The following is a 25,148-nucleotide window of genomic DNA, read 5'->3' as shown; positions in this document are numbered from 1 at the left end:
ACAACTAATCTCACTACTTGACAACTAATCTCATTACTACTTGATCCCACATGTTCAGGTTTTTCAGAAAGTTGACAGGTTGGACTGTCTTCAGATCTGTTAGGAATAGGAAGCTTTCATTCTCTAGAGACCACTTTTTTTCTGAATCTGTAGGCATGAAGATTCCACTTTGATCACTTCTGTCTGCTTTTTTGTCTCACGACTGTAATGAATATCAAAACCTGGAAGTAAGGTTTCTGTATTGAAATGGAACTAGTAAAGTTGAATAGAAGTGTAAAGAGAAACAAAATACACCAGAGGTAATTTATATAATTTACTGATTGGGAAGATTGGGAACCACCCCAATTCCAAGCAAGGAGATGAAGGTGTGTGGAGGTTTGACTGGACTTTTATCCGTGTGGCTAAGATTCTGAAACTTAGTCGTGTTCTAAGAAAAAATAAGGCCCTAGATCTTCAAGGATCTAGAAAGGGGGGCGGAGGCACCAAAACAAGAATTGGGTAACATCTGTCCAATGTAACCAGGGAGATGGAAGATTTCACTGAAATGCATACTGTGCTCTGCTGTGGAGCAGACTTTACCCAGACCTGGGTGTGAAATCCCCTGAAACTTGGGTGTCCAATCGAATTCTCTCATTCCAATCAAGAGCAGCTCACTCAGTCTTCTGAGAGAGCTCTGGCATATCAGGACCCAGGCTGAGGGAGTCCTGTAGAAGTAGGCACGAGGAGGGGAAAACGGCCTGTGGGCATTCTAGGATTTCCAGTGCCCAGAGTTTGAGAAAGGAGTGGCCTAACACTCAGGGACCTCTCACAGAGGGTCTAGCCAGCTCTGGCAGCAATCCCAGCTCTATAAATAGGGGGCCACCCTAGAAGGTGCGGTTCCTCAAATCGTCTACGGCCCCTGGCTCTGAGAAGGGGAGTGAAGGTGGTAGATATCACACTGCTCAGGCCCAAGCGTCGTCATGTGTCCTGTCCTCATACAGAGCCGTAGGGGAAAGAAGCAAGCTCAGCAGAACTACCTCCTTGTCACCAACAGGCAGTGAGCTCTGAGGAGCACCCCTTTCATCACCCTCCCTCGAGAAGGAAGACACAGCAGAAAGCTATTTCTGTAGAGTGCTTTATATACCAAAGCTCAAACAAGAGATTGGAGACCTGGGAAACTGAATCACGGAAGAGAGATTCCAGCCCTGCCCTCACATCCTCACCTCCAGGCAAGCCTCACCAAACACACCTTGGACCTTCCAAATGCCAGCTTTCCCACTGTGGTCCCTCCTGGTCTACAGAATTCAGCTCCTTCTGGGCCTCGCGGTTGGGGAGTACCTTTATCAGAAGAGAATGAAGGAAACCTCCATCACCAGTCCCACCCCTCCGGCCAGCTCAGTCTGTGGCCTCCATCTTAGTCCCCCGGGGCACCAGGAAGATGGCCCCATCAGCAGCCTGGTGCAGCGCATACTCTTCAGGGGAGTAGCTGTTGCCTGCCTCATCCCGCAGGTGCTGGAAAATGTCACGATACAGCTCCGTCAGCTGTTGGCGCATGACCTCCAGGGTCCGGTCGGCCTCGCCTCGGGCCCGGAGGAGCCGCTCCCGCTCACTGCCCAGCCGCTCCAGTTCCCGCTCCAGCTGCACGATGGTCTCCAGCTTTCTCTTGCGACAGTTCTGGGCGGCCACCTTGTTCTTGCCCCGCCTTCGGATGTCCCGGACTAGTGCCAGCTGGCTCTCCGTCAGCGGGTACCGCGCCAACAGCTCGTTGAAGTCATCTACTGGCAAGTTGACAATCTTGTCCGTAGGGAAGGGGATCTTCATGGCCAGGGCCCGACGCTCATCCCGACTCCCCGCCTCCCCCCGTGCAGTGGGCTTGGCCCGCACGGGGCCCGAGGAGGGCTCTAAGACTAAGGGGGTCTCGGCAGGTGGCAAGGCATAGTTGGGGTGGGTCAAGGAGCTGGGCATTAGTGAGTAGGGGTACTCCACTGGGTACATCTCTACGTACTCGCTGCGACGCCGACCAGCCTCCGTCCCCTCCAGCTCAAGAGATTCAGCGTCACTATAGTTGAGGGATAATCCTGAGTCGGATTCTGGGTCTTCTTGGGGCTTGGATGGCCCCGCTGACAACCCAATGTCCAGGAGGGCCAAGGGGTCTGGGAGGGGGTCACTGAGCAGGCCCGAGAGGGTCAGTGGCTTGGAGGCTGGTACGGTCATGTTGCCATAGGGGTATGGGGGGTCTGGGACATGAGATGTGGGTGCTGGGAGCTCATAAGGTGGTGAAGAAAGGGGAAAGCCAGCCTCCGGGTGGATTGAGCAGGGGCAGTAACTTGGAGGCGGTGGGGGCCCAGGGTATGGGGCTGGGGGCTCGAAGGATGGCTCACTTGGAGCGTTTAGGCCCTGCAAGAAAAGACATCAAAAGGTTTGGAGACAGGCTGAGGAATAGAAGAAACCAGCTCTCTCTCAGAACCAAGCTGGGTCCCGCTGAAAGACCCAGTGAGATAATCACAAAGGAAGAGAACGGTGCTGAGTATCATTGAAAGCTTCTGGCAAAGTTGTGATACAGTTCGTTCACGAGGAAAGCGGCTTAAACAAGAAGTCACGCAACAATTATGGAATCCCCTCCTCTTCAGGAGAAGTTCTTACTGTATTGAAATGGCTCATGTCCCTTTATTTCCTTCAGGAAGACAAGGAGTGTCTCCAGGATGACCCTCGGAACCCTTTTCCTGCTGCCGCTATCTAGGGTCAAAGGGTCAAGTTCAGACCCTGGCCATGCCCTGGGCGTCCAGCAGAGGGAGCTGCTGTGTGGGAAGAGGGCTTAGGGCAGATCCTGAGGGCCCAGGCATGGTGGCAGGGAAGAGAAGGGGGTGGGCACAGAGCCAGGTCTGGGGCTGAGAGTTACCTTGGGGAGCCGGCACAAGCTCTGCCCTCTCCCCTTCAGTCCCTCTGTCCCTGCCCAGGTGCAGAGAGGAGGAGAGAACGTGCTGGAAAAGGGCCCCCAACCCACATCGGGGAGCCACCCTGCTCCAGCCCAGCTGGGGACAAAGGCATCATTGTTAGGCCAACAGACACCCCTTTGTCCAACTAGCAGGAGGAGAGGACCCCGGCATAGTCTGACCCCCCTTCCCAAGGTCAGAACTACAGCTCTGCTACCTGAGGGAAAGGGGCCCCCCGTTGCTGAGGGCAGGGGGAGGAAATGAGGGAAGAAGATGGGCAGGATTGGAGGAGGTCAGAACAGAAGAAGGTGAGGAAGGGAAGGCGGGACAGGAGGTGGGGCAGAGATACGTAAGCAGAGTGACTGCCAAGAGAGCTTACACCCCCAATCAGATCCTTCCTTCCCCACCACTCCTATCTCCTGCTCATCCACACTCCCTCCCCCTCAATGCTCTGGTCTTCCATCCAAATCACCCTCTGACTCCAGCCCTTCCTTTTACAGTGCCTGGAACATTTCCATTTTGAGACCCTGGGCTCTGCTTGCTCCAGCCCCCGGCCTCAGTCCCAGCCAGACTCCCTGTTTCTCTGCTTTTCCCTCCCCCAACCCCTGCCCCCTAACCCCACTCACCTGCAGCTCAGTGATGGACATGATCTCTTGCCAAGTCAATTCCATCTCACCCAGCTCCAGAGTGGGCAACTGTGTCACCCTGTTCCTGCTCTGCTGGGGAGGACACGGGGGCATCCTACTGGGCCAGGGCCTGGTCCAAGGTCCCGAAAGCCCAAATGGTCCCAGCAATCTGTGTGAAAGGAGAAACAGGAGTTAGGGCCTCTCCTGCCACAGGTCAGCAATTTTGTCCTCCTCCAAGGAGAGGCTCCCTCCAGCTTCACTTGAGGGAAGGAGATGCCTCATTCCCCGCTCCACCCCACCCCCATTCATGCCTTACGCATCGGACAAACTCCTTAAGCTAGAAAGCCTTTTTCTGCCGTGTTGTCTCTATCTCACCTGCTATGGCTGTAGGCAGTTCCTTTGGGAGCACAGTAGGCTTTTATCTTCGTTTCAGACAAGATGCCTTCTCTTTCCCCTACTTCTTACTCCTCAAAACTGTATCACTGGCCAGGACAAAAGTCACATCATCCAGTGTTTTTTATTTTTCCTGTTTCCTGCAGCAACATCAAGGATCACTCCTGCTCTCCTCCTCTGCCCTCACTTTTAGGATCTCAGTCTTTTCTTTCCAAGATGAGAGTGAGTGCTTGGGGATCCCCAAGGAGTGTGTTGTGGGAAGAGCCAAGCAGACAGCCCCTCCCCTTCTCTAAGATATGGCCCAGGCCTGGTGACTGATAGCAGCCCTGCCCTCTCCTCCTATCCTGGCCCTGGGCTCCCCTGCCTGGGCCAGATAAGAGGTTTATCAGCAGCAGGCAGCAGAGGAGGAATGGTCTCTGGAGACACTGGACCTCTGCCCTGTGTCCCACAGGGTCATCTTGGCTATACCCCACTCCACACAACCAGGGGTCTTTTCTCTCCTAAGGTCATATAATAACCACAGCAAAGACTTATTTGGCATTTGTCGAGAACCGAGCTGGTGGTTTATAAGCACTCGTTTATGAGATTGATTTCCACAGAGATCCTGTAAGTTTCATTCAGAAGTTGAGACTCAAGCTGTTAAATAGCAGAGTCAGGTCTGGTAACTAGAGTTGCCGACTCTACTAGCCTATCCCACCTTCCAGGCGCCTTCCCAGTCCTGCTCCCATGTTTCCATACGCCGAGACTCTATTGGCGGCTGACATCAATCAACTCTTTCTGTGGAATCTCAGACTCTTTTTTTTTTTTTTAATTTATTTTTGGCTGCATTGGGTCTTCGTTGCTGCACACGGGCTTTCTTTAGTTGCGGCGAAGGGGGGCTACTCTTCGTTGCAGTGCGCGGGCTTCTCACTGCAGTGGCTTCTCTTGTTGCGGAGCACGGGCTCTAGGCGCACGGGCTTCAGTAGTTGTGGCTCACGGGCTTAGTTGCTCTGCAGCATGTGGGATCTTCCCTGACCAGGGTTCGAACCCACGTCCCCTGCATTGGAAGGTGGATTCTTAACCACTGCGCCACCAGGGAAGTCCTGAATCTCAGTCTCTTTTCTCTTCTAAGGAATATTACTTTAGAGGCTTGAATACACACTTCCCTCCAGCCCCTTTTCTTTGGATCTGGGCTCTAGCTGCAGCTCTGCCACAGAGCAGCAGCATGATGTTGGGCAAGCCATCACATTTCTCTGAGCCTCTGTTTCCTCATTTGTAAAACCAGGGAGTGAGACAAGTTGAACTTGGAGGTCCCTCTCTGCTTGGATAGCTCAACATTCTCAGCAACCCCTCACCCCACCTTCATCTTCTCCTCTCTGTCAACCTCTCTCCTCATCCCACCTCCCTATTCCCTGACACCCATCTCACCCTCATCTGTTCTCCCTGCCTTCGGCAAGAGACTTCAAGTAGATGTGGCAGGGGCCTCCTGATCTCTTAGGGCCAGACACCACACCCTACCTTTGCCATGTAAGTGAAGGCAGGCAGGCTGGGTGGGTGAGGGAGACTTATAGAAGGACAGAGCATAGGACTGGATGACCTTAGATCACCACAAGGTTGGCCTATCACAGCTATTTAATATGGGATCCACTCTTTGACTCACCACAAAACTGGTGAGAACTTTAAATTGTCCTTTCGAAGGAGGATCTCCCCTAGCCCCTGCCCCCTAACCCTAACCCTTGTTATATTGCCATCCCCAGAGCTGGGAGTTGGTATAGGCACAGGCCCTTGGCAAGTGGGCAGAGGGTGGGGTGTTTATGTCTGTCCAGGATGCCATTTCAACACCGGAACCCCACCTTCCCCCACCCAGGTTCTGGCGGAAATTGCCCAAAGGCAAAGTGAATGGAGAAGGGGTTTAGGGGGCAGGGACAATGACTCTTGCCTCACAGTCCTTCACACATACACACACACACACACGCACACACACACACACGCACACACACACGCGCGCACACACACGCACACACATACACACACATGCACACACACACACACATCCCGTTTTGTCTCTCATAGTTTCCCGGATCTGACTCTTAGGTGCAGTACAAAGATCCTGCCCTAGGAGGCAGGAGACCAGGTTCTCTGGCCTTCCAGATGCATGATCTGGGGCAAATCGCTTCTTATTCAGACTCTCCTATTAAATGGGGGCAGACTTGGAGAACCTCCTTGCAGTAGATTGCATCTGGCTCAGGCAGTCACAAACTTTATTGTGGCCTGCATTCACCTGGGGTGCTTGTGAAAATACAGAATTCTGAAAGCCACCCTGGACCTATCGAATTGAATTCATAGGCGCAGGTACCCAGCAATCAGCATTTTAACAAGTGGCCTGGTGTTTTTGATGCCAGAGGCCCACCCTACTTTGAAAACTACTAAACTCGTCCAACCATATGGACTTAAAAGAATGCAAAGCCAGAAGAGCACCTGGCAAGTAATCTCCAGACTTCTCCTAGCTTCACACCCTTGATCCAGGCAAGGCTGGGTTCTAGGCTGCCCTAGTCTCTGAGACTAGATATCAGCCCCTCCTCATAAAGACCAGGAATTTAATCTTCCCCTCACCCTGGGACAGGGAAATGAGAATCCAGAAGGGCTGCTGGGGGAGGCGGGAGGTTAGGAAAGAGGCGGTTAAGGAGAACCTCAGGATCAAATCCAACCAGCTCTCTGGTGCAGTGGCAAGTTTGCACCAGGCCAAAAAGGTGTAGTCTGTTTTTTCCCTAGACACTCAGAGATGGGTGGTGGGAACAAGCAAGGTCTATACAACAAGCAAGGTCTATACAACAAGCAAGGTCAAGAAGTCTACCTTCAACAGGTCTTAGGAGTCTACCTTCCTGAAGACGGGCCAGGGGGCTGGCAGCCAGAGGTATAGCTCAGGAAGGAGGGTATAGTCAGAATTGGATCAAATAGAACATCACAGAGGGTACAGAAGCTGGAGAGATACTGGGAAAGTGGAACATACCTCCCTGTGTCCCTTTTCTTTTACAACAGACGGTTCCCACTTTCCAGTTTAGCCCACACTTTGAGGTCACACAGGCATCTTGCTCCCCAACATTGCACATCAGGTAGGACGGACACCATCTCCAGGGACTAAGACCCACCCTCTTTACTCTCATCCTGATGGGATTACCCAGAAAGACCTTATCACAATCCCTGAGCACACACAGAATGACATGGAGCTTTATGTTTCAGGATACAGAATGAGGACCATCTGGGGAGGGATGCTGGGGAAAGGAAGATATTTGGCCTCATCTGCAGCCCAGGGCTCTAACACCTTGACAAGGGGGAGAGACAGAGAAAGGGCTCGCCTCTGGGACGCTGTTGTTGTTGTTTTTCTGGGACCGTGTTCTGAGGCTTATTAGACAACCCCTCCTCTCCAGGTGTCAATAGAGGCAGGGAAAGGATGGGGAGGGATCAATAAAACTTGGGGTGTGGTGTGGCAGATGAGCAGCCTATTTAGAAAGATTAGGAAGAATGCCCAAGGAGGGAGAGGCACACAGAAGTGAGAGAAAGAAATAGAATGGAGGGAAAAGGGGCTGGGGGGAGAGGTGGGGAGGGAGAGTGAGCGGGGTAAGGGGGGAAGATTTGATCATAGTAAGATTCAGTCTCCTGGGGGCACACATGACTCAAACAGGTGCATGGGAACAAGGGAGAGAGGGACAAGTTTCTGCCATCCTGTCACTTGGTCACTAGACCCCCCAACTCCAGTCCTTCGGGGGTCAGTGACTAGAGAATCTCAGCCCCAGCAGATGTGATACCTGACCTCTTCTCTTCCACTGTTTCCCAGCCCTCTACCTCCCAAGCTGCCAAGATTTCCAGTCAGAAGAAACTATGCTGGGGTGGGATGCCTTCCTCTCCCTTCCAGTTCCAGCTGATCCCTACTGCCCTAGGCCCAGAGAAGAGAACGGGCAAAGGGAGGCAAGAACTCAGCACCCCCTACACCTAGCAGCCCATCCTGCTGCAACGACACTTCCCAGCAATCCAGGCATCCACTGTCTCGGATTCCTCAGCTTTCCCCAAACCTCCCAGATGGCTGGACAGGGCAGCGGGATAGAATGGAGTAGGGGAAAGGATGGTACCATATACCTGAGAGTCTATTGGCTGGCCCAGAGCAGCCAGCTTGCTGAAGGGTTACTCAGTGTCACTCCCCAGCCCCTCAGGCGTGCCTCAGGGGACCACTGTCTGGTCCCCATCCATAGCCTTTCACCCCAAGAATCCCAGAGGGCTCAAGAAGCCATCTAGGTCTTCTCCCAGAGAAATTCCCAAAGATGTCAAATTCCCAAACCAGGGGCAGCCTGGAAAGGTCTGAGATCTCCTAGGAATGCACGGCAAGTTGCTTATTTTCTCCCGCTGCCTCCCCAGCTTGCCCCTGGATCCCCCTGGAATCCTCCTCCCACCCTGCCCCTCAGGCACCTGTGGCAGGGTCCAAGCAGGGTGAGGAGAGAGATGTGGCTCCGGGTGCTGTCTCTGGGGAGGCTGGGCCTGGGCTGACACCTTCTGGGTGAGGATCCCTGCTACCTCTGAGAACCGGGGAGGGCCGTGCCCTGCCCCCAGGCCATCGCTGAGCGCCCAGAGTGTAGCCTCGGGCCGAGTGAGGGGACCTCAGGGGCCGGCACACCAGCCTCCTCTCTGAAGCCCTCAGCCTGAGTTCTCCGTCCTGCCTCCAACCCTCCCCTTTCCCCGTGGCCCTCCTCTCCTCCTGCCCCTTCTGGCCAAGAGAGGAAACTTGAGCCCGGTGTGGTTTCTGCCCACACCCCGCCCCCACCTTGCTCCCAGCCAGCGGGGGCACACATGGCTCCAAGCCTCTCCCAGCTCTCCTTTTGAGCCCAGGAGTCCAGCCAGCTCTGCGTTTCTCCCATGCATCTGATGGATTCCAACCTGATGATCCGTGGCAGAGTGACCTCTAGACTTTATACAAGTTGTAACCTCCTTCCCTTTGCCCCCTTGACTCTCTTAGGGACAGGGAAACTGAGTCCTCGCAAGGTGGAGGGCAGCTGAAGAAAAGGACCAGATGTCTAGCATCCCAGCTGTTAGGCAGGTGGGCATTCAGGGCAGTGCTTTTATTTCAGGAAAGCCTGGGTTCTGGGCAAGGGGTAGGGGAGCTTTTGGGGGGAGGAGGAGCCGGCTGCTTTGATGTGTCCTTTCACCTGTAGCCTTCTCCCCTCCCCCTGCAGCCTCAGATGTCCTAGGACAAAGGCCTCTTTCTTGGACAGGTTTGTTGTCAGTGTGTGAGGGGAGTTGGGGGTGGGGGAGGCTCCCGGCAGGGACATTATTCACCTCCCTTAAAGGGGACCCTAGATGCCCTCTGTCCTTTCTTCCAGGCAAGGCACCCCAGCCACATGGCAGCCACATACACTGGACAGACCAGGACACGTGTGTAGGATATCAGGTCCATCCCCCAGCACCCACGGCAGCTCCGGGGCAGGCCAGTAAGTACACCCCAGAAGTCACTCATTCATCCATTTGCCTCAAACTCACAACCCAAGTCCCAGGCCAAACAGATCTCTCTCCAGAGACTAGGAGAAAAGTCTTGCTTCCTCCTAGCTTTTAGTGGTTTTCAGCTCTAAGGAAAGTCCTTCCTACGTCTAGCTTCACTCCTTATAGCTGCAGCTTACACCTTTTTTCTATTTTTTCTTCTTAGGATGTTCAAGTTAAATTGGAAACAGTTAAAGACTGGGGAGGCAGGCAGGTGCCACCCTAAGGCAGAGCTGGCATTCAGCCAGCATTCTCTTATAGGGTTCCATTCACTATTAAAATAATGAAAATATTCTGTCCCCATTGGTGAAGAATAGCTTCTGGGAGTCTTCCAAGTGTTCCCCACCATTCCACCACTATGTCAGCCACCCAGGTTCTCTCTCAGGACCACCCCACAACCCAATAACCCAACCAAGCAACTCAAGAGGCAATGGGATACCCGCCTCTTTGCAGCCTCCTTGCAGCCTGTGTGTGTGGGTTTGATCAACACCCATGCCAAACCCATGGTTCAATGTTTTGAATTCCATCCCCATCCCAGGAGATCATAATTCTACAGGCATGATCTGTGTAGGGCAGGAGGTGACCCCTGGCTTCATTGCATGTTACAAGCGGGTTCAGAATCTCTTGATGACCTGGGTATGAACTGGGTCACATACATGAGCATTCAGATAGCTTTCTCATTTACATACTTATTTGGGCCCCTCAGAGGGGATGAGGCATGGAGATAGTCACACTTGTGACTGATTCAGTAATGATATCAGGCGACAGCTAGTCAACAAACATTTACTGAATGAAAGCTACCAGTTCAGGACGCTATTTGTGGCATTGCAGATACAACTATGGATAACACAAGTTGTCCAATGAATGAATGGATATTTACTGAGTGTCTACTCATTCATTCATTCATTCATTCAACAAATATTTATTGTGTATCTACCATGTTTCCCACTCCAGGAACACAAGATGAATAAGACAGAGTCTGTGTCCTCATTAACAGCCTAGGCAGGGAATTACAGTAATAAAGGTCTATATAATGTGCTATGGAGCTGAACTGCTGCTGGTGAAATTCAGAGCCGGCTTCACAGAGGAGATGACAATTGAGCTGGACTGTGGAGAATGACTCAGGGTTCACCAGGAAAAGAAGCGGAGAAGGGTATTCCAAGCAAATGTGTGAAGACATAGAGGCATCAAACACAGAGGAGTACTTTGGGTTTCCTAGGATGGGGTGTGGGGTAGGAAGTAGTAAAAGATAAGCCTGGGAAATTTGACTGGGGCTAGATAGTTAAAGTCTTGAAAGTTAAACTAGGGAGGTTGTATTTCATCCCGTGCGCGGGTCATAGATGTGTTTGAAGCAGTTTACTTGTTTGCGGGGACAGACATGGTCGTGCAGGCTGAGCTAAGTGAACAGACAGCCTTCATTTAGGCGACGGGCCAGGGTGTCTCTCCCACCTCACCCCACTCCCCTCCCATAGGAAGAGTCTGTTACTGCGGTTCCCAGGCTCTGTCCTGCCTCCAGAACACTCTTTATAGCCCTCAGGGGTGCGGATGATTCCTTTAGCTCCCTCCTCTCAGATTCCTGAGGTCCAGAGTCAACCTCCTTCTATCTTAAATCTCTTTTGCTTGATGTAAGATTAGCAGGGGATTAGGAGTCTGAATGGGTTGGATAGTGTCTGTGGCTGGGCAAGCCAGGATACCTAAGATTTTCCTATCCCTAAGATAGGATACCTAAGATTCTCCTGCTTCAGCAAAGGCAGCAGAGACAGAATATGGAGAAAAACATGACCACACATCTTTACTGTTATACCATTCTCCATCTATGCTGCTCACGCACCCCCAAAAGGCTGGCTTGTTTTCACCCCCCCGTCAATCCACCCCACCCTCACTCCAGCGCGTGTGCACACACCACCACCAGCATCAGGGCAAGCCACAAGCAATGTTGCCAAACACCCCGCTGGGTTATGCAACCAGCTTCCCGAGTAGGGCGGGGTGGGTAGAGGTGGAACCTGGGGAGGGCCACAGGTCCCGGAGGAGCTGGCTGCCTAGCCTGCTTGCCTGCTGGGCTGACCGCAGTGGCCCCAGGGGGCGGGGGCAGGGCTGGCCCTTTTATCAGTGCCCTGCAGGGTTGCACCCGCCACCCCCTGGCTTCCTCTCTCAACAGACGGAAAGGGAGGCAGCCACAGGGTGCAAGGGAGGGCTGGGCGTTATCCTAGGCTGCAGAGCCCGGCGGTTACCCCGGATGGCTGGGGGAGGTGTTGGAGGGGGTCTGGGACCAGGGAATAGTGAGGCCCCTCTTACTAAAGTAAGAAAAGGGAGATATAAACTGAGGTCCAGATGGTGGAGACAGATCTCCTAAGCCATCCACTGGTTTTTCCTTGTGTTCTGGTTTGGGTGAGGATAGGATAAAAAAGTCTTTGAAGAGGTTCCTTTCCACAGATAAGAATTCTTAGAGGATTGACTCAGGAGTTGAGGACACTGAGCCCCACTCTCAGGCCAAAAGGGTCCAGAGAGTTGGGTAGGACTGAGGTTCCCAGACCTGGGCGACTATGAGTTATGCCCTGCTAACAGAGCCCCGCACTGAATCCAAAACAGATGAAGGCTGATAAATGAGTCCAGAATAGTCCAGAAGAAATAACCCCTGGAGCTTAATTCTAAATCTAGAGAGAGCAGTAGGTTGCATGGTGTAGAGTAGAATGAGGGAGGATCAGATCTTGAACCTTAAACCCTGGACTTGAGTCCCTGCATTCTCGGGTTACGTGGCTTTGGGCAACTCAACCTTTCTGAGCTTTGCTTCCTCACTGGGGAAAATGGAGATAATGGAGTTTTGGAGAAGATAAAAGGAGTTTTGGGGAAGCTAAAAAGAGATCAATAAGAAAGTGAGTCTGTTATTATTAGGAGATAGAAGCTTAGAAAGCTGGAGGCCAGAGTGCCTCAGGGGCTTGGGAATTGAGAACAGTCTATCTGGAAGCCAGACTCTGGTGGAGAGATACCTGGGACAGAACTGAAGCCAGTAGGCAGCCTGGTTCTGGGAGAGAACCAGGACCAGGATGCAGCGGTGTTTGGGGGGGAGGGGTGGTAGACTTCCAGGAACTAGCTCTGGGGCCATGGCTCTCCCACCCCAGCACTATTGGGCGGGGCCAGTTGTAGCCACACAATGGGCATAGTGCCAGCCTTATGGGCTTCAGTCACCTTCCAGGAACCCCAAAACCCCCAGCCCCACCCCACCCTGTTGCAATCCTCTGCAGTGGGCGGAGCTGCCTGGGAAGTCCCACCCTCTGCTCCTTAGAGGATGGAAGGCTTGATGCCTGACTATTTCCTCCTTTAAACAGGCATCCTGCTCATTCCAGCCTCCTATCTTTGCTCCTCCTGCTCCCTTGCACCAGAATGCTCTCCTTGGCCCTTTTTACCAACCAGGGGCAGTACAGAGTGGAAAAGAGACCTGGGTTTGAGTCTCAGCTCACACTTAGCAGCGTGGACTTGGGCAAATTATATAGCTTCCTTGAGCCTCGGTTTCCCCGTGGTAACTGGGGAGAACAGAGCTTCTTGTTAGGTATCAGATGAGACAATGTACATATAATGCTTATACACAAAGGACATTAATGTTGGATCCCTTCCTCTGATCTACTCTCCAAGACCCAGCTCAGTTCAAGTTCTGTCTCCACAACATTTTCTCTGGCTACCTCAACACTTACACATATTTCTCTTGTCTAACTCCTTTTGCAATTATTATATGTACCAGAGAATTAATAACCTCGTTTAAATATTTTCTTTTATGGGACTTCCCTGGTGGCACAGTGGTTAAGAATCTGCCTGCCAGGGCTTCCCTGGTGGCGCAGTGGTTGAGAATCTGCCTGCCAGTGCAGGGAACACGGGTTCGAGCCCTGGTCTGGGAAGATCCCACGTGCCGCGGAGCAGCTGGGCCCGTGAGCCACAATTACTGAGCCTGCGCGTCTGGAGCCTGTGCTCCGCAACAACAGAGGCCGCGATAGTGAGAGGCCCGCGCACCGCGATGAAGAGTGGCCCCCGCTTGCCACAACTAGAGAAAGCCCTCGCACAGAAGCGAAGACCCAACACAGCCATAAATAAATAAATAAACAAATACTTTAAAAAATAATGACTCCCTTCTTTATAAAACAAAAACAAAAACGAAAAAACCCTAAAGCCACTATTGGAAAAAAAAAAAAAAAAAGAATCCGCCTGCCAACGCAGGGGAGATGGGTTTGAGCCCTGGTCCGGGAAGATCCCACGTGCCCCAGAGCAACTAAGTCCGTGCACCACAACTACTGAGCCTGCGCTCTAGAGCCCGCGAGCCACAACTACTGAGCCCACATGCCACAACTACTGAAGTCCATGCGCCTAGAGCCTGTGCTCCGCAACAAGAGAAGCCACCGCAATGAGAAGCCTGCACAACACAACGAAGAGTGGCCCCCGCTCGCCACAACTAGAGACAGCCTGCACGCAGTAATGAAGACCCAATGCAGCCAAATAAATAAAATAAAATATATAAATAAATTTATAAAAAATTTTTTTCTTTTCCAGTTGAACCATATGATTTTGTGTTTTGTTATATTATCTTGTAATAGTGATGACAGAAACAGTATTATACAAAACTTTTCACGAGCATCGTAGTTTAATGGTGAAGAGCACAAATTTTAGAATCAGAAATGCCTGCATTCAAATCTTGGCTCTGACAGTCACTTTGAGATCTCAAGCAAATTCTTTAATCTCTCTGAGACTAATTTTACCCATCTGTAATTTAGGGATAATAACAATACTTACCTTACATGTTATTGTGAGACGTTAACAACTGAGTATGTATGTTTAATTTAGTGATTCAGTGTCTGGGATATAGTAAGCACTATTAAATGGCACATATATGGTACATCTATTATTATCAAATAAATATTAAATATATTAAATTAACTTATTGTTAACTAATAGGTAAATTTCTTGTGAGGGGTTGCATTTTATGTTTTGTCTTTTTTATATATACCTCAAGGTGTCTAGTTCTGAGTACAATATACTGTCACTCACTCAACAAATATTTATAGAGTATTTAACAGATTGCTAAATTTGGAGGATACCAAGATGACTAAAGAGTGAGCTTTGGGACTCCCTGGTGGTCCAGTGGTTAAGAATCCGCCTTCCAATGCAAGGGACACGGGTTCGATCCCTGGTTGGGGAACTAAGATCCCACATGCCGGGGCGGGAGCAGCTAAGCCCGCGTGCCACAACTACCGAGCTTGCGCGCCTCAACGAGAGGGCCCACGCGGTTCAAAATACAGAGCCCGCGCACTCTGGAGCCCGCGCCACACCTAGGGAGAAACCCGGGCGGACCACTTGCTGTAAGGAAAAGATCCTGCATGCCTCAACAAAGATCCCCTATGCCGCAACTAAGACCCGACGCAGCCAAATAATAATAATAATGGGGAAAATAAATAAGTAAAATAAATGCCACACCAACTAAAATGAATAAAGTGCTAAATTGGTTCAAATAAATAATACTGAAAAAAAAAAGAGTGAGCCTTGCCTTTGGGCAGAGACACATGTATAAACATGTGATGTGATATGAGAATGGATAAGTTACATTCGGGGAAACAGAGGAAAAGGAGCAACTAACTTTCTCAATGAAGGCCTCAGGGAGGAGGTAACCTTTCAACTAGTCTTGAAAAAAGAAGAATCTGAATTTTCTAGGGAGAAAAATGGGGGACAGAATTCTGGGAAGAAGAAACAATATGTGTAAATACATAGCTGTGGGGGGAAAGTCTATAAAGGTTTGATCAGTTACAGAGTCTGGAAGTCCAGGGGTATAAAAGGAGGTTTGGGTGGAGGGGAAGTTTCCCACACTTTCCTGGGACAGTAGGGTAGGTCATGGTGACCAGGTTCAGGGCCCACTCCCTGCCAGGAGTCTAGTTGCCTATCAAAGTTCTCAGATAGTCCTCTCCTTCCAAGGACCCTGGGGCAGGTTGGTCTGGCCTCCTCTGGGAGGACTCAGAGGGCTTTCCTGAGGTGCTTCCAGTCTCTTGGAGTGACCATCTGGGCCAAACCAGCAAGAAGGGAGCATCCTGGGATTGTCTTCACTGTGTGAGCCCGGGTCCCTTGGATTCCCCAAGTCTCATGTATGGTGATGGAGAGCCAGGATGAGGGTTGTCTAATTTGCTCAGTGTGTCTGGGCCACTTCCCAGATTCTCTGGTGTTGCAAGTTCTTCCCATGAAGGCTGTCTCCACACCAGGGCCTCCCACTCTCCCTGGTTCTTGTCTGTGCTCTTTCTGGTTGCAGCTGAAACCACATTCCTAGCCTGGCTGCTGCTGTCTCTGGCCTTGTTTTCCCCAAAGAGATCACTTGCCAGAGAATGAGACACTCACGGGGAGGAAGGTCAAGGGCTCCTGGGCCACATCATCCCCCAAATATCAGCTTCCCTTTTCCAGAATGGAGAGAGAGAAAAAGAGAGATCCATCTGAGGATTGATGGAGAGCCAGCCTCTCAGTCATCCAGACAGGAAATGAAAAGCAGACTTCATTGCTTCTCTCTCTCTGGTGGGAGGAGAGATGGAAAGAAGGAAGAAGGGAAAACCAAGTGTTGGAAAAGAAGAGTGAGCTGGAGCAATTCAATCCAGATAAAATCCTCTGAAACTGAAAGTACCTATTCCCTTGTGGTCCAGTGTTTAGGACTCGGCACTTTCACTGCCGGGGTCTGGGTTTGAACTAAGATCCTGCAAGCTGTGAGGCATGGCCAAAAAAACCCATCCTCTGTTTACTATCTGCCTTTCCTTCTCATACCCTAACACCCCTCCTCCCATCCTAATACCCTCCTGCCTCAAGGACCTCTAAACCATTTGTACTATTTTTAATTTTATTTTTAAAATAATCCATCCACTCCCCTTCATATCCAGAACTATAAACTTGTAGACACTGTAAACTTCCTTGCCCCTCTCCGTCTCCACTGAACTTTCCTGGAAAGCAAAACAAAACATAACAAAACAAAACATTTCTGGTTAAGTCCAACAATTCAGCTTCTCCACATCTATACCTGGGCAGCTAAATATTGATGGAGGAAATCTCAGAATCTTGCTGACTAGTATACTTCAAATTTATGCCCCCCAAACTGAACATTGCCAAATAATTCTATAGTTCCCTAGTAAATTCTTTTTTCTACTCTGCTCAATAACTATTTCACACTTTCTCTCTTCTAAAATCTCCAACACCCCCTCCACTTCCCTCTCAGCAGATGACCTTGCCCATATTTCATTGATAAAATAGATGCAATTAGATGAGACTGCCCTATCTTTCCAATACCAAATCTACCAGCTTACTTGCATCTACATGCTTGACCTTCTACCTTATTAAGATGAAAGAAGTATCCCTGTTCCTAAGCCATCCCCTCTCAGCTCTCTGAAGAGCTGAGGAAATTAGATTCCTCTGAGTTCATAGCTAACATTCAATTCTGCACCACAGCAAAGTGCTGCCGACTGCACGGATTCGGTCATGAGGAAGAATGATAAAGTAATTCAGAGGTACGGCTGAATCACAGGGTGGCAGTCTTAAGAGTTCATCCAGGTAGAACTCCCCACCCATTCCCTTGGATGAAAACAGCAGCTATATAAACCCAGGAAGCTTCCTCTTTGCGTCTTAAGTTTCATCATAGCTGTATGTTGGGGAGACACTTCCTACACCTCTGAGACAAAGCCAGACTGTTATTAGGTCAGAAAGATGCTACCTTCTTCTGTTGTCTCCTTAAGACCAGCTTCACTGTCAGGGAGTGCCCCACTGAGCACCCAAGACTTGAGGGAGGTGTCCTCACCAGTCATCCTGTAGAGGGCATGTGCCCACATCTCCAGGCCATAAGCTGTAGCTGCCAACACTGCTGTCTGTGATTACCGCTGTTTGTGCTCTTTCCCATTCTGCAGTGGCTGGAGTAGAAGCAATCTATGATTGCTTTAGCAAGAGGCAGAGCAAGCCCTGGGCTAGGAGATAGAGAGCTCAGCTAATAGAACTGCATTCATCTCCTTTGTTTTTTTGTTTTTTTTGTTTTTGGCTGCATGAGGCTTGAGAGATCTTAGTTCCCCAACCAGGGATTGAACCCGGGCCATGGCAGTGAAAGCGCCGAGTCCTAACCACTGGACCACCAGGGAATTCCCTTATTTATTTATTTAAAAAAATTTAAAATTTATTTTTATTGAGTACAGTTCCCTGTGCTATACAGGAGGTCTTTGTTGGTTATCTATTTTATATAGAGTAGTGTGTATATGCTAATCCCAAACTCCTAATTTATCCCTTCCCCCACTCCTTTCCGCTTTGGTAACCATAAGTTTGTTTTCTATGTCTCTGGGTCTATTTCTGTTTTGTACATAAGTTCATTTGTATCATTTTTTTTTTAGATTCCACCTATAAGCAATATCATATATTTGTCTTTCTTGGTCTGATTTACTTCACTTAGTATGATAATCTCTAGGTCCATCCATGTCACTGCAATGGCATTATTTCATCCTTTTTTATGGCTGAGTAATATTGCATTGTATTTATATACCACATCTTTATTATTATTATTATTATTATTATTATTATTATTATTTTGGCTGTGTTGCTGCACGTGGGCTTTCTCTAGTTGCAGTGAGCGGGGGCTACTCTGTTGCGGTGCACGGACTTCTCATTGCAGTGGCTTCTCTTGTTGCGGAGCACAGGCTCTAGGCATGCAGGCTTCAGTAGTTGTGGCGCATCTTCCCGGACCAGAGTTTGAACCATGTCCCCTGCATTGGCAGGCGGATTCTTATCCACTGTGCCACCAGAGATCTGTCGATGCACATTTAGCTTGCTCCCATGTCTTGGCTTTTATAAATAGTGCTTCAATGAACATTGGGGTGCATGTATCTTTTATTATTATCTTTTATTATTATTATTATTATATATTTATTTATTTTTGGCTGCGTTGGGTCTTAGTTGCAGCACTCGGGCTCTTCGTCGTGGTGCGTGGACTGCTCTCTAGTTGTGGCTCGCGGGCTCTAGAGCGCAGGCCCAGTAGTTGTGGCGCACGGGCTTAGTTGCTCCGCGGCATGTGGGATCTTCCCAGACCAGGGATCGAACCCGTGTCCCCTGCACTGGCAGGCGGATTCTTAACCACTGCGCCACCAGGGAAGTCGAGGAGGGGAATTCTATGCAGACTATTTCCTTCTATGAAGACAAAGTACAATTCAAATGATTAGGTTTCAGCTTCAGTCAATCTTGTGAACTGTGTATGGCCCTAGGCAATTTGAATCACTTTTCTGAGTCTCTGGTTCCATTCTAGAATGGAAAAACAGAACAACAAAAACTCCTCTCACTATCTCTCTCTGAGGACATGAAATATGGTTCCTTCCACACTTAGGTTTATGTTAGAGTGACAAGAGATAGAAACATTGTTTTTTTTTTTTTTTTTCTTTAAGAGGATCCGAACCTCAGCGTGAATTCCCAGAAGCTGATTTTGGTCAATTAATTCACCTTGGGAGAGCCCACTTATGATGACTAAACTTAAAAGAGCATGATATATAAGCCATACAGTTCATTTACATAGTTCGACATAAAACTTACAGTAGACTAGGCAATTCTATTGACTGATCGAAATAGTTGACAATTTTGGAAGTCAAATATTATAATGAGAAGGTCATTTAGTGAACAAGTGATTCAAATTAGCTGGATAATTTTAATGGCTAATAGAACTGCATCCCTCACCTTTGTAAATATATAAGATATTCACTTGGCCAAACGGAATGCTCTTCCCTAAACATCGCAGGAGAAATAGTGACAAAAAAAATTTTTTTTTTTTGGTTGGAGAGGGAGAATTCTATGCAGATTATCTCTCCCTTCTATGAAGACAAGGTTCAATTCAGTTGATTGGGTTTCAGCTCCAGCCAAGTTAATATAACTGATTCTGTTTATGTTCACTTCAGCCATTTTATTATAATTGATCGGGTTAGAGTCTGATTGTGTTAGGGCTTCAGCCATTTTACTTTAAGTGATTAGGCTGCTAGAGCTTTAGATATATTGATAGACTTATGCTTTCCTGAAACTACACCAGGTTATTTGCTCCTTAATAGGGCATTTTCCTACTGTTACTATTTTGCGTTCACTACGAACTGAAGAAATGCAATGGCTTCCTAGTCGGTCTTACTGCCTTTCATTTCTCCTCCAATCTTTCCTGCACACAGAGTTGTCAAATTAATCATCTTAAAATCTGTTCCATACAACCTACAAAATAGGAGAAAATACTTGCAACTCATATATCTGATAAGGGTCTAATATCCAGAATATATAAAGAACTCTTAGAGCTCACCAACAAAAAGACAAACAATCCAATTAAAAAATGGGTAAATGTCTTGAATAGATATTTCTCTAAAGGTTATCCAAATGGCCAACAGGCACATGAAAATATGCTCAAATCATTAGTCGTTAGGAAAACGCAAATCAAAACCACAATGAAACACCACTTCATGGACTTCCCTGGCAGTCCAGAGGTTAAGATTTCCAGCTTCCATTTCAGGGAGTGTGGGTTAGATCCCTGGTGGGGGGGAACTAAGATCCTGCAAGCCTCGCGGTGCTGGCTCCCCCCGCCCCCCAAAAAGTGGCCATAAAAAAAAGTGAGAGCACTTCTCCACAATGTGAGTGGTAGCACTCCAAATTGTGCAACATAGTGGAATTGCCCCCAGCCTCCTTTTCAGTTTTCATTTTCTCCATGACACTTATCACTACCTAACCTCCTATAGAGTTTACTTATTTCTTTGGTTATTGTCTGCTCCTGCTCCCCAACTAGAATGAAGTTTCACGATACTTGTTTGTTTTGTATCCCAGAATGACAGGCTGGCCCACTGATGGCATTCAATAAATATTTGTTGGGGCTTCCCTGGTGGCGCAGTGGTTGGGAGTCTGCCTGCCAATGCAGGGGACACGGGTTCGGGCCCTGGTCTGGGAAGATCCCACATGCCGCGGAGTGACTAGGCCCGTGAGCCACAATTGCTGAGCCTGCGCGTCTGGAGCCTGTGCTCCGCAACAAGAGAGGCCGCGATAGTGAGAGGCCCGCGCACCGCGATGAAGAGTGGCCCCCACTTGCCGCAACTAGAGAAAGCCCTCGCACAGAAACGAAGACCCAACACAGCCATAAATAAATAAAAAAAAAAAAAAAAAAAAAAAATTTGTTGAATGAGTGAATGAATAGAAAGAAACATTTACTCATGATTAGAGTCTTACTTTTTTAATGAATAAAATGGAATCATACCACATAAATTCCTCTGCAACTTTTTTTTTTCTTTTTTTTTTGGACTCACTGCTCGGCATGTGGGATCCCCCAAACAGGGATCGAATCCGCGCCCCCTGTAGTGGAAGGGCAGGGTCTTAACCACTGGACCACCAGGGAAGTCCCCCTCTGCAACTTATTTTTGTCATTTAACATGCCATTGTCATTTCTCCAGGTAAATGCAACAGCTCTAACATACTTTTTTATAAACTGCATATTATTTACAGTCCGGGTGTACAATAATTTATTCAGCTATTCCCCTATTGATAGACAATAATTTTTTTTTTTACCATTATAAACAATGTTGCAATAAGTGTTCTTATGTATGTATCATTATGTGCTGGCTGTGTTTTTAATTCTCTAGGAGAGGATGTGTCCAAGTTTAATTTTACGGGCTATTGCCATAATACTTCCCAAGAGAGCATAACAGTCCCAACTCCCACAATCATGTGGTCCCACTATAGCAGCTACCTAAGTTTGCACTCAAGGTGTTTCACAATCTGGCTACCTTTCCAGTTTCCTCTCCAGCCTCTGTCCTATATCTTTATTTGAATCCTCTGTCCCATGAAATCAATCCCTCAAAGATTTACACAACCGTGAAGACATTATATTAAGTGAAATAAGCCAGACACACAAGGACAAATATTATATGATTTCACTTACGTAAGGTACTAGAATAGTCAAATTCATAGAGACAGAAAGTAGAATAGTGGTTACCAAAGGCTGGGGAGGGGGAGGGAGAATGAAGAGTCATTGCTTATGGGTTCAGAGCTTCAGTTTGTGATAATAAAAAGTTCTGGAGATGGAGAGATGGTTGTGTAACAATATGAATATACTTAATGTCACTGAACTTTACACTTAAAAATGGTTAAAATGGCAAATTTTATGTTATTAATAAAAATAAATGAAAATATTTTAATTTATTTTACAATTTAAAAAGTGAAAAAAAATTTCTTACACATCCCAGCCTCTATCCCTTTGTTCATACCAAACCCTACCTATCATTCCATCAATGCATGAATGAATCAAGTCCTAACTCAACACCTCCTTTTCTCCTGAACTTTGACATCGCTACCCCCAAATCCCCAGGGACCACTTCCTTCTCAATATCTGTGCCCCTTATTTGGCATTTAATCCTAAACTCCCCTTTGATATTGCTCATTCTTCTTTATATTTTGCATTTTCACAAAAATTCATTCCACTCAGTAAACACTGTTTGAGTATTTACGATTTGAGGGCTAGGTGCTAAGGAAATAAAATGAATGGGACAAAGCACTGCCCCAGATGGCAAGTCTGATGACTTAGATTGATGTATTACAACATGACTATGACCAGAGCCATGGATGGCAGCAAGGAGGAAGTGTCCAACTCCACCTGGGGATATCATGGAAGGCATCATGGGAGAGGATATTGATTGATTTTATCCTTTAAAAAAATAGCTTATTTTTCTCCTTTTAAAATAACACCCACACATTTTAAAAATTTTATTTATTTATGTATTTATTTTTGGCTGCATTGGATCTTCATGTCTGCGTGCGGGCTTTCTCTAGTTGCGGCGAGTGGTGGCTACTCTTCATTGTGGTGCGAGGGCTTCCAGGGAATTCCCCAGCACCCACACATTTTAGGACACCTGGAAAACATGGAACCATTAGGCCTTCATGGTGGCGCAGTGGTTAAGAGTCTGCCTGCCAGTGTACGAGCCCTGGTCCGGGAAGATCCCACATGCCGCGGAACAGCTAAGCCCGTGCACCACAACTACGGAGGCTGTGCTCTAGAGTCTGTGAGCCACAACTACTGAGCCCACGCACCACAACTATTGAAGCCCGTGAGCCTAGACCCAGTGCTCCGCAACAAGAGAAGCCACCGCAATGAGAAGCCCTCGCACCGCAACGAAGAGTAGCCCCCGCTTGTCCCAACTAGAGAAAGCCGCGCGTGGCAATGAAGACCCAACGCAGCCAAAAATAAATAAATTTTAAAAAAAGAAAATATGGAAACATTGAAAAAAGTCCTAGCATTTCAAAACAGCCACTGGTTACATTTTGGTGTATTTACTTCCAGTCTTCTCCTCCACAATTTTTTTTTTTAAATTTTTATTAATTAATTATTTTTGTCTGTGTTGGGTCTTCGTTTCTGTGCGAGGGCTTTCTCCAGTTGCGGCAAGCGGGGGCCACTCTTCATCGCGGTGCACGGGCCTCTCACTATCGCGGCCTCTCTTGTTGCGGAGCACAGGTTTCAGATGCACAGGCTCAGTAGTTGTGGCTCACAGGTCTAGCTGCTCCGCGGCATGTGGGATCCTCCCAGACCAGGGCTCGAACCCGTGTCCCCTGCATTGGCAGGCAGATTCTCAACCACTGCGCCACCAGGGAAGCCCCCTCCACATATTTTTAATAAACTGTTTGTAACCATATATACATGATTTTATACTATGTGTGTATATAGAGAGAGTAGGGGGAGGGCAACATGCATTTTCCATTTGATTGGTTCTTAAAGGTTTTCCAGGTGAAGAGGAGAGGGAAGCAGGAACAGCAATGACCATAGAGTTTTAACGCTAGGTAGGACCCGAAAAAACTCTGGTCTGAGCCTCCCCATTTTCCAAAAGTGGCAGCTGTAGTCCAGAGAGGGTACAAGGACTTTATTAAGGCATAGTCACGACAAGAACTAATGTCTCCTATCCAGCCAGTTGTCTTCCCTCCACAGCACAGTTACTCAAGAGGCTGGAGAGCTAAGAATCAGCCATCTTCTGGAACAATGTCTGACTGTTAAAACTTGTCAGTTACTCCACAAAGAAAGAGGAGCCAACCTCCTCCCCCAAACCAACCACATCACATATTTTTCCTCCTCGTGGTCCCTACAGAACATCTGGCACTGGTATAGGGTACTTCAGGTAGGACTGGGATACAGGGAGGCTGTAACACAGGTCAGAGGAGTGGATTGTTGGTAAGAACATGGTTTTAGAACCAGACCTCCTATGCCCAAATGTATAGCTGTCAATTAATAGTTGTATGGCCTAAGTAAATTATTTAACTGCTCTGAGCTCCACTTTTCTCATCTGTAAAATGGGAGTAATAACCATCTACTTCATAAGTTTTTAAAAAAATATATTAAATAATGTATTCAAAGATTTAGCATGTGCCTGGTACATAGTAAGTGGTCAATAAATGTTAGTATTATCATTAAACTGCCAAGCCAAGGACTATCTTGTGATTCCAGGCACAATGCTAAATGTTTGAATGACTCCTCATGGGAATAGATAAAGGATATACCCTTGCTTCTTCCAGATTTGGGGCTTGTCACCTGGGACTTTACCAGAAAATCATATATCTTCCTTCATAGCATATGTTAGCTCTGTAGTTTGTTTTGTATTGTTCTGTGCTTTTCTCTTAGGCACTCTGACTCTGCTCTGAAATTATTAGAAAAACTTCTGGGTTTGGATGCTCTTCTTGGAGAGTTCCTAAAGACATAATTTTTAGAGATGGAAGAAAAAAAAACCCCACAAAAACCTTTGGAGGACAATATAACGCAATAGAAGGTGTCCCTGACCTAAGTGGGGGTCAGGGACCAAGGAACTGAGGGGTGGGGGAAAGCTAAACTTCATCAAAATTCTTCCCTATTGTGAAATCTCTGCATTCAGTAAACTTCTCTTTTCTCATTTTGCAACGGTTTGTCCCTACTGGAAAACCGCAGACCTTGTTCCCTATACCCTTCCTTATCCTGGACTCTTTATCCCTTTGTCCTTCCTACTCTCCCCTCTCTAGTCTCCAAAGCTCTAACATCCCGTTTCACGTCCGGCCAAAGAAAATCTGCTTTTAGAAACTCCCTGGGTCAAGCAAAGTCTAGGACTCCACCTCGGGAAGATTGTTACTGTTAGCAATCAACCTCTAGAGGCCTTGGTTTATCTAAATAACACGCTGGGCATCTTGTGCCTTTACTCTATGGCTGTGAAGACTTTCTGCGAGTATGCTGGAGGGATCTGAGCGAGTCTGAAGGAAGAGCTAGCAGTGTTTCCCAAAGCAACCGTGGACATCAGGGACCTAATGGAGGCTCTGGATGGGGATTAGGGTAGGATTCCGTCGAGAGCTGCCTGTGTTAAGGGCTAAAGAGACAGCGCTCCCTAAAGGGAGTGCGAATTAAAGTTGCTAAATCCGGCCGACGATATCATGTGCCCTCAGCCCGGCCAATTGAAAATTAATAATCGCTTCCTCTGTTCCCCATGGAAACAACCCCGCCCCACTGACCCTCCCGCCCCACTGACCCTCCCGCCCCATTCATTAGTGAGGTTTTGTTGTTTTATTGAGTGTTTAAAGTGACAATCAAATATCTGCGCCTTCTGGCTGGACACCTTGCTTCCGCTAAGTAAGCTAGTACACTGATTGGTCAATGAAGTAATAGCTGACACCTGGGAGTCCAATAACCCTCATCCTGGGCGGGATCTAATGAGGACTTAGGGCCAATCAG

The 25,148-nt window shown here is 48.2% G+C and overlaps 1 protein-coding gene across 1 annotated transcript; it reads right to left on the bottom strand.

Moving 5' to 3' along the window:
- Positions 1–1,191: 1,191 nt before the first annotated feature.
- On the bottom strand, positions 1,192–8,401 carry NFE2 (nuclear factor, erythroid 2). The gene is made up of 3 exons (XM_061205736.1): positions 8,372–8,401; positions 3,539–3,707; positions 1,192–2,376 (listed from the first exon to the last, which is right to left on the bottom strand). The coding sequence occupies exons 2-3, from the start codon at positions 3,650–3,652 to the stop codon at positions 1,375–1,377; spliced, it is 1,116 nt and encodes a 371-aa protein (XP_061061719.1). The 5' UTR covers positions 3,653–3,707; positions 8,372–8,401; the 3' UTR covers positions 1,192–1,374.
- Positions 8,402–25,148: the final 16,747 nt, after the last annotated feature.

This window comes from Eubalaena glacialis, chromosome 11 (assembly GCF_028564815.1).
Source record: "Eubalaena glacialis isolate mEubGla1 chromosome 11, mEubGla1.1.hap2.+ XY, whole genome shotgun sequence".
Lineage (NCBI taxonomy): Eukaryota > Metazoa > Chordata > Mammalia > Artiodactyla > Balaenidae > Eubalaena > Eubalaena glacialis.
Note: the sequence above shows the minus strand (reverse complement) of the source record. Positions and strands in the feature narration are given on the sequence as shown.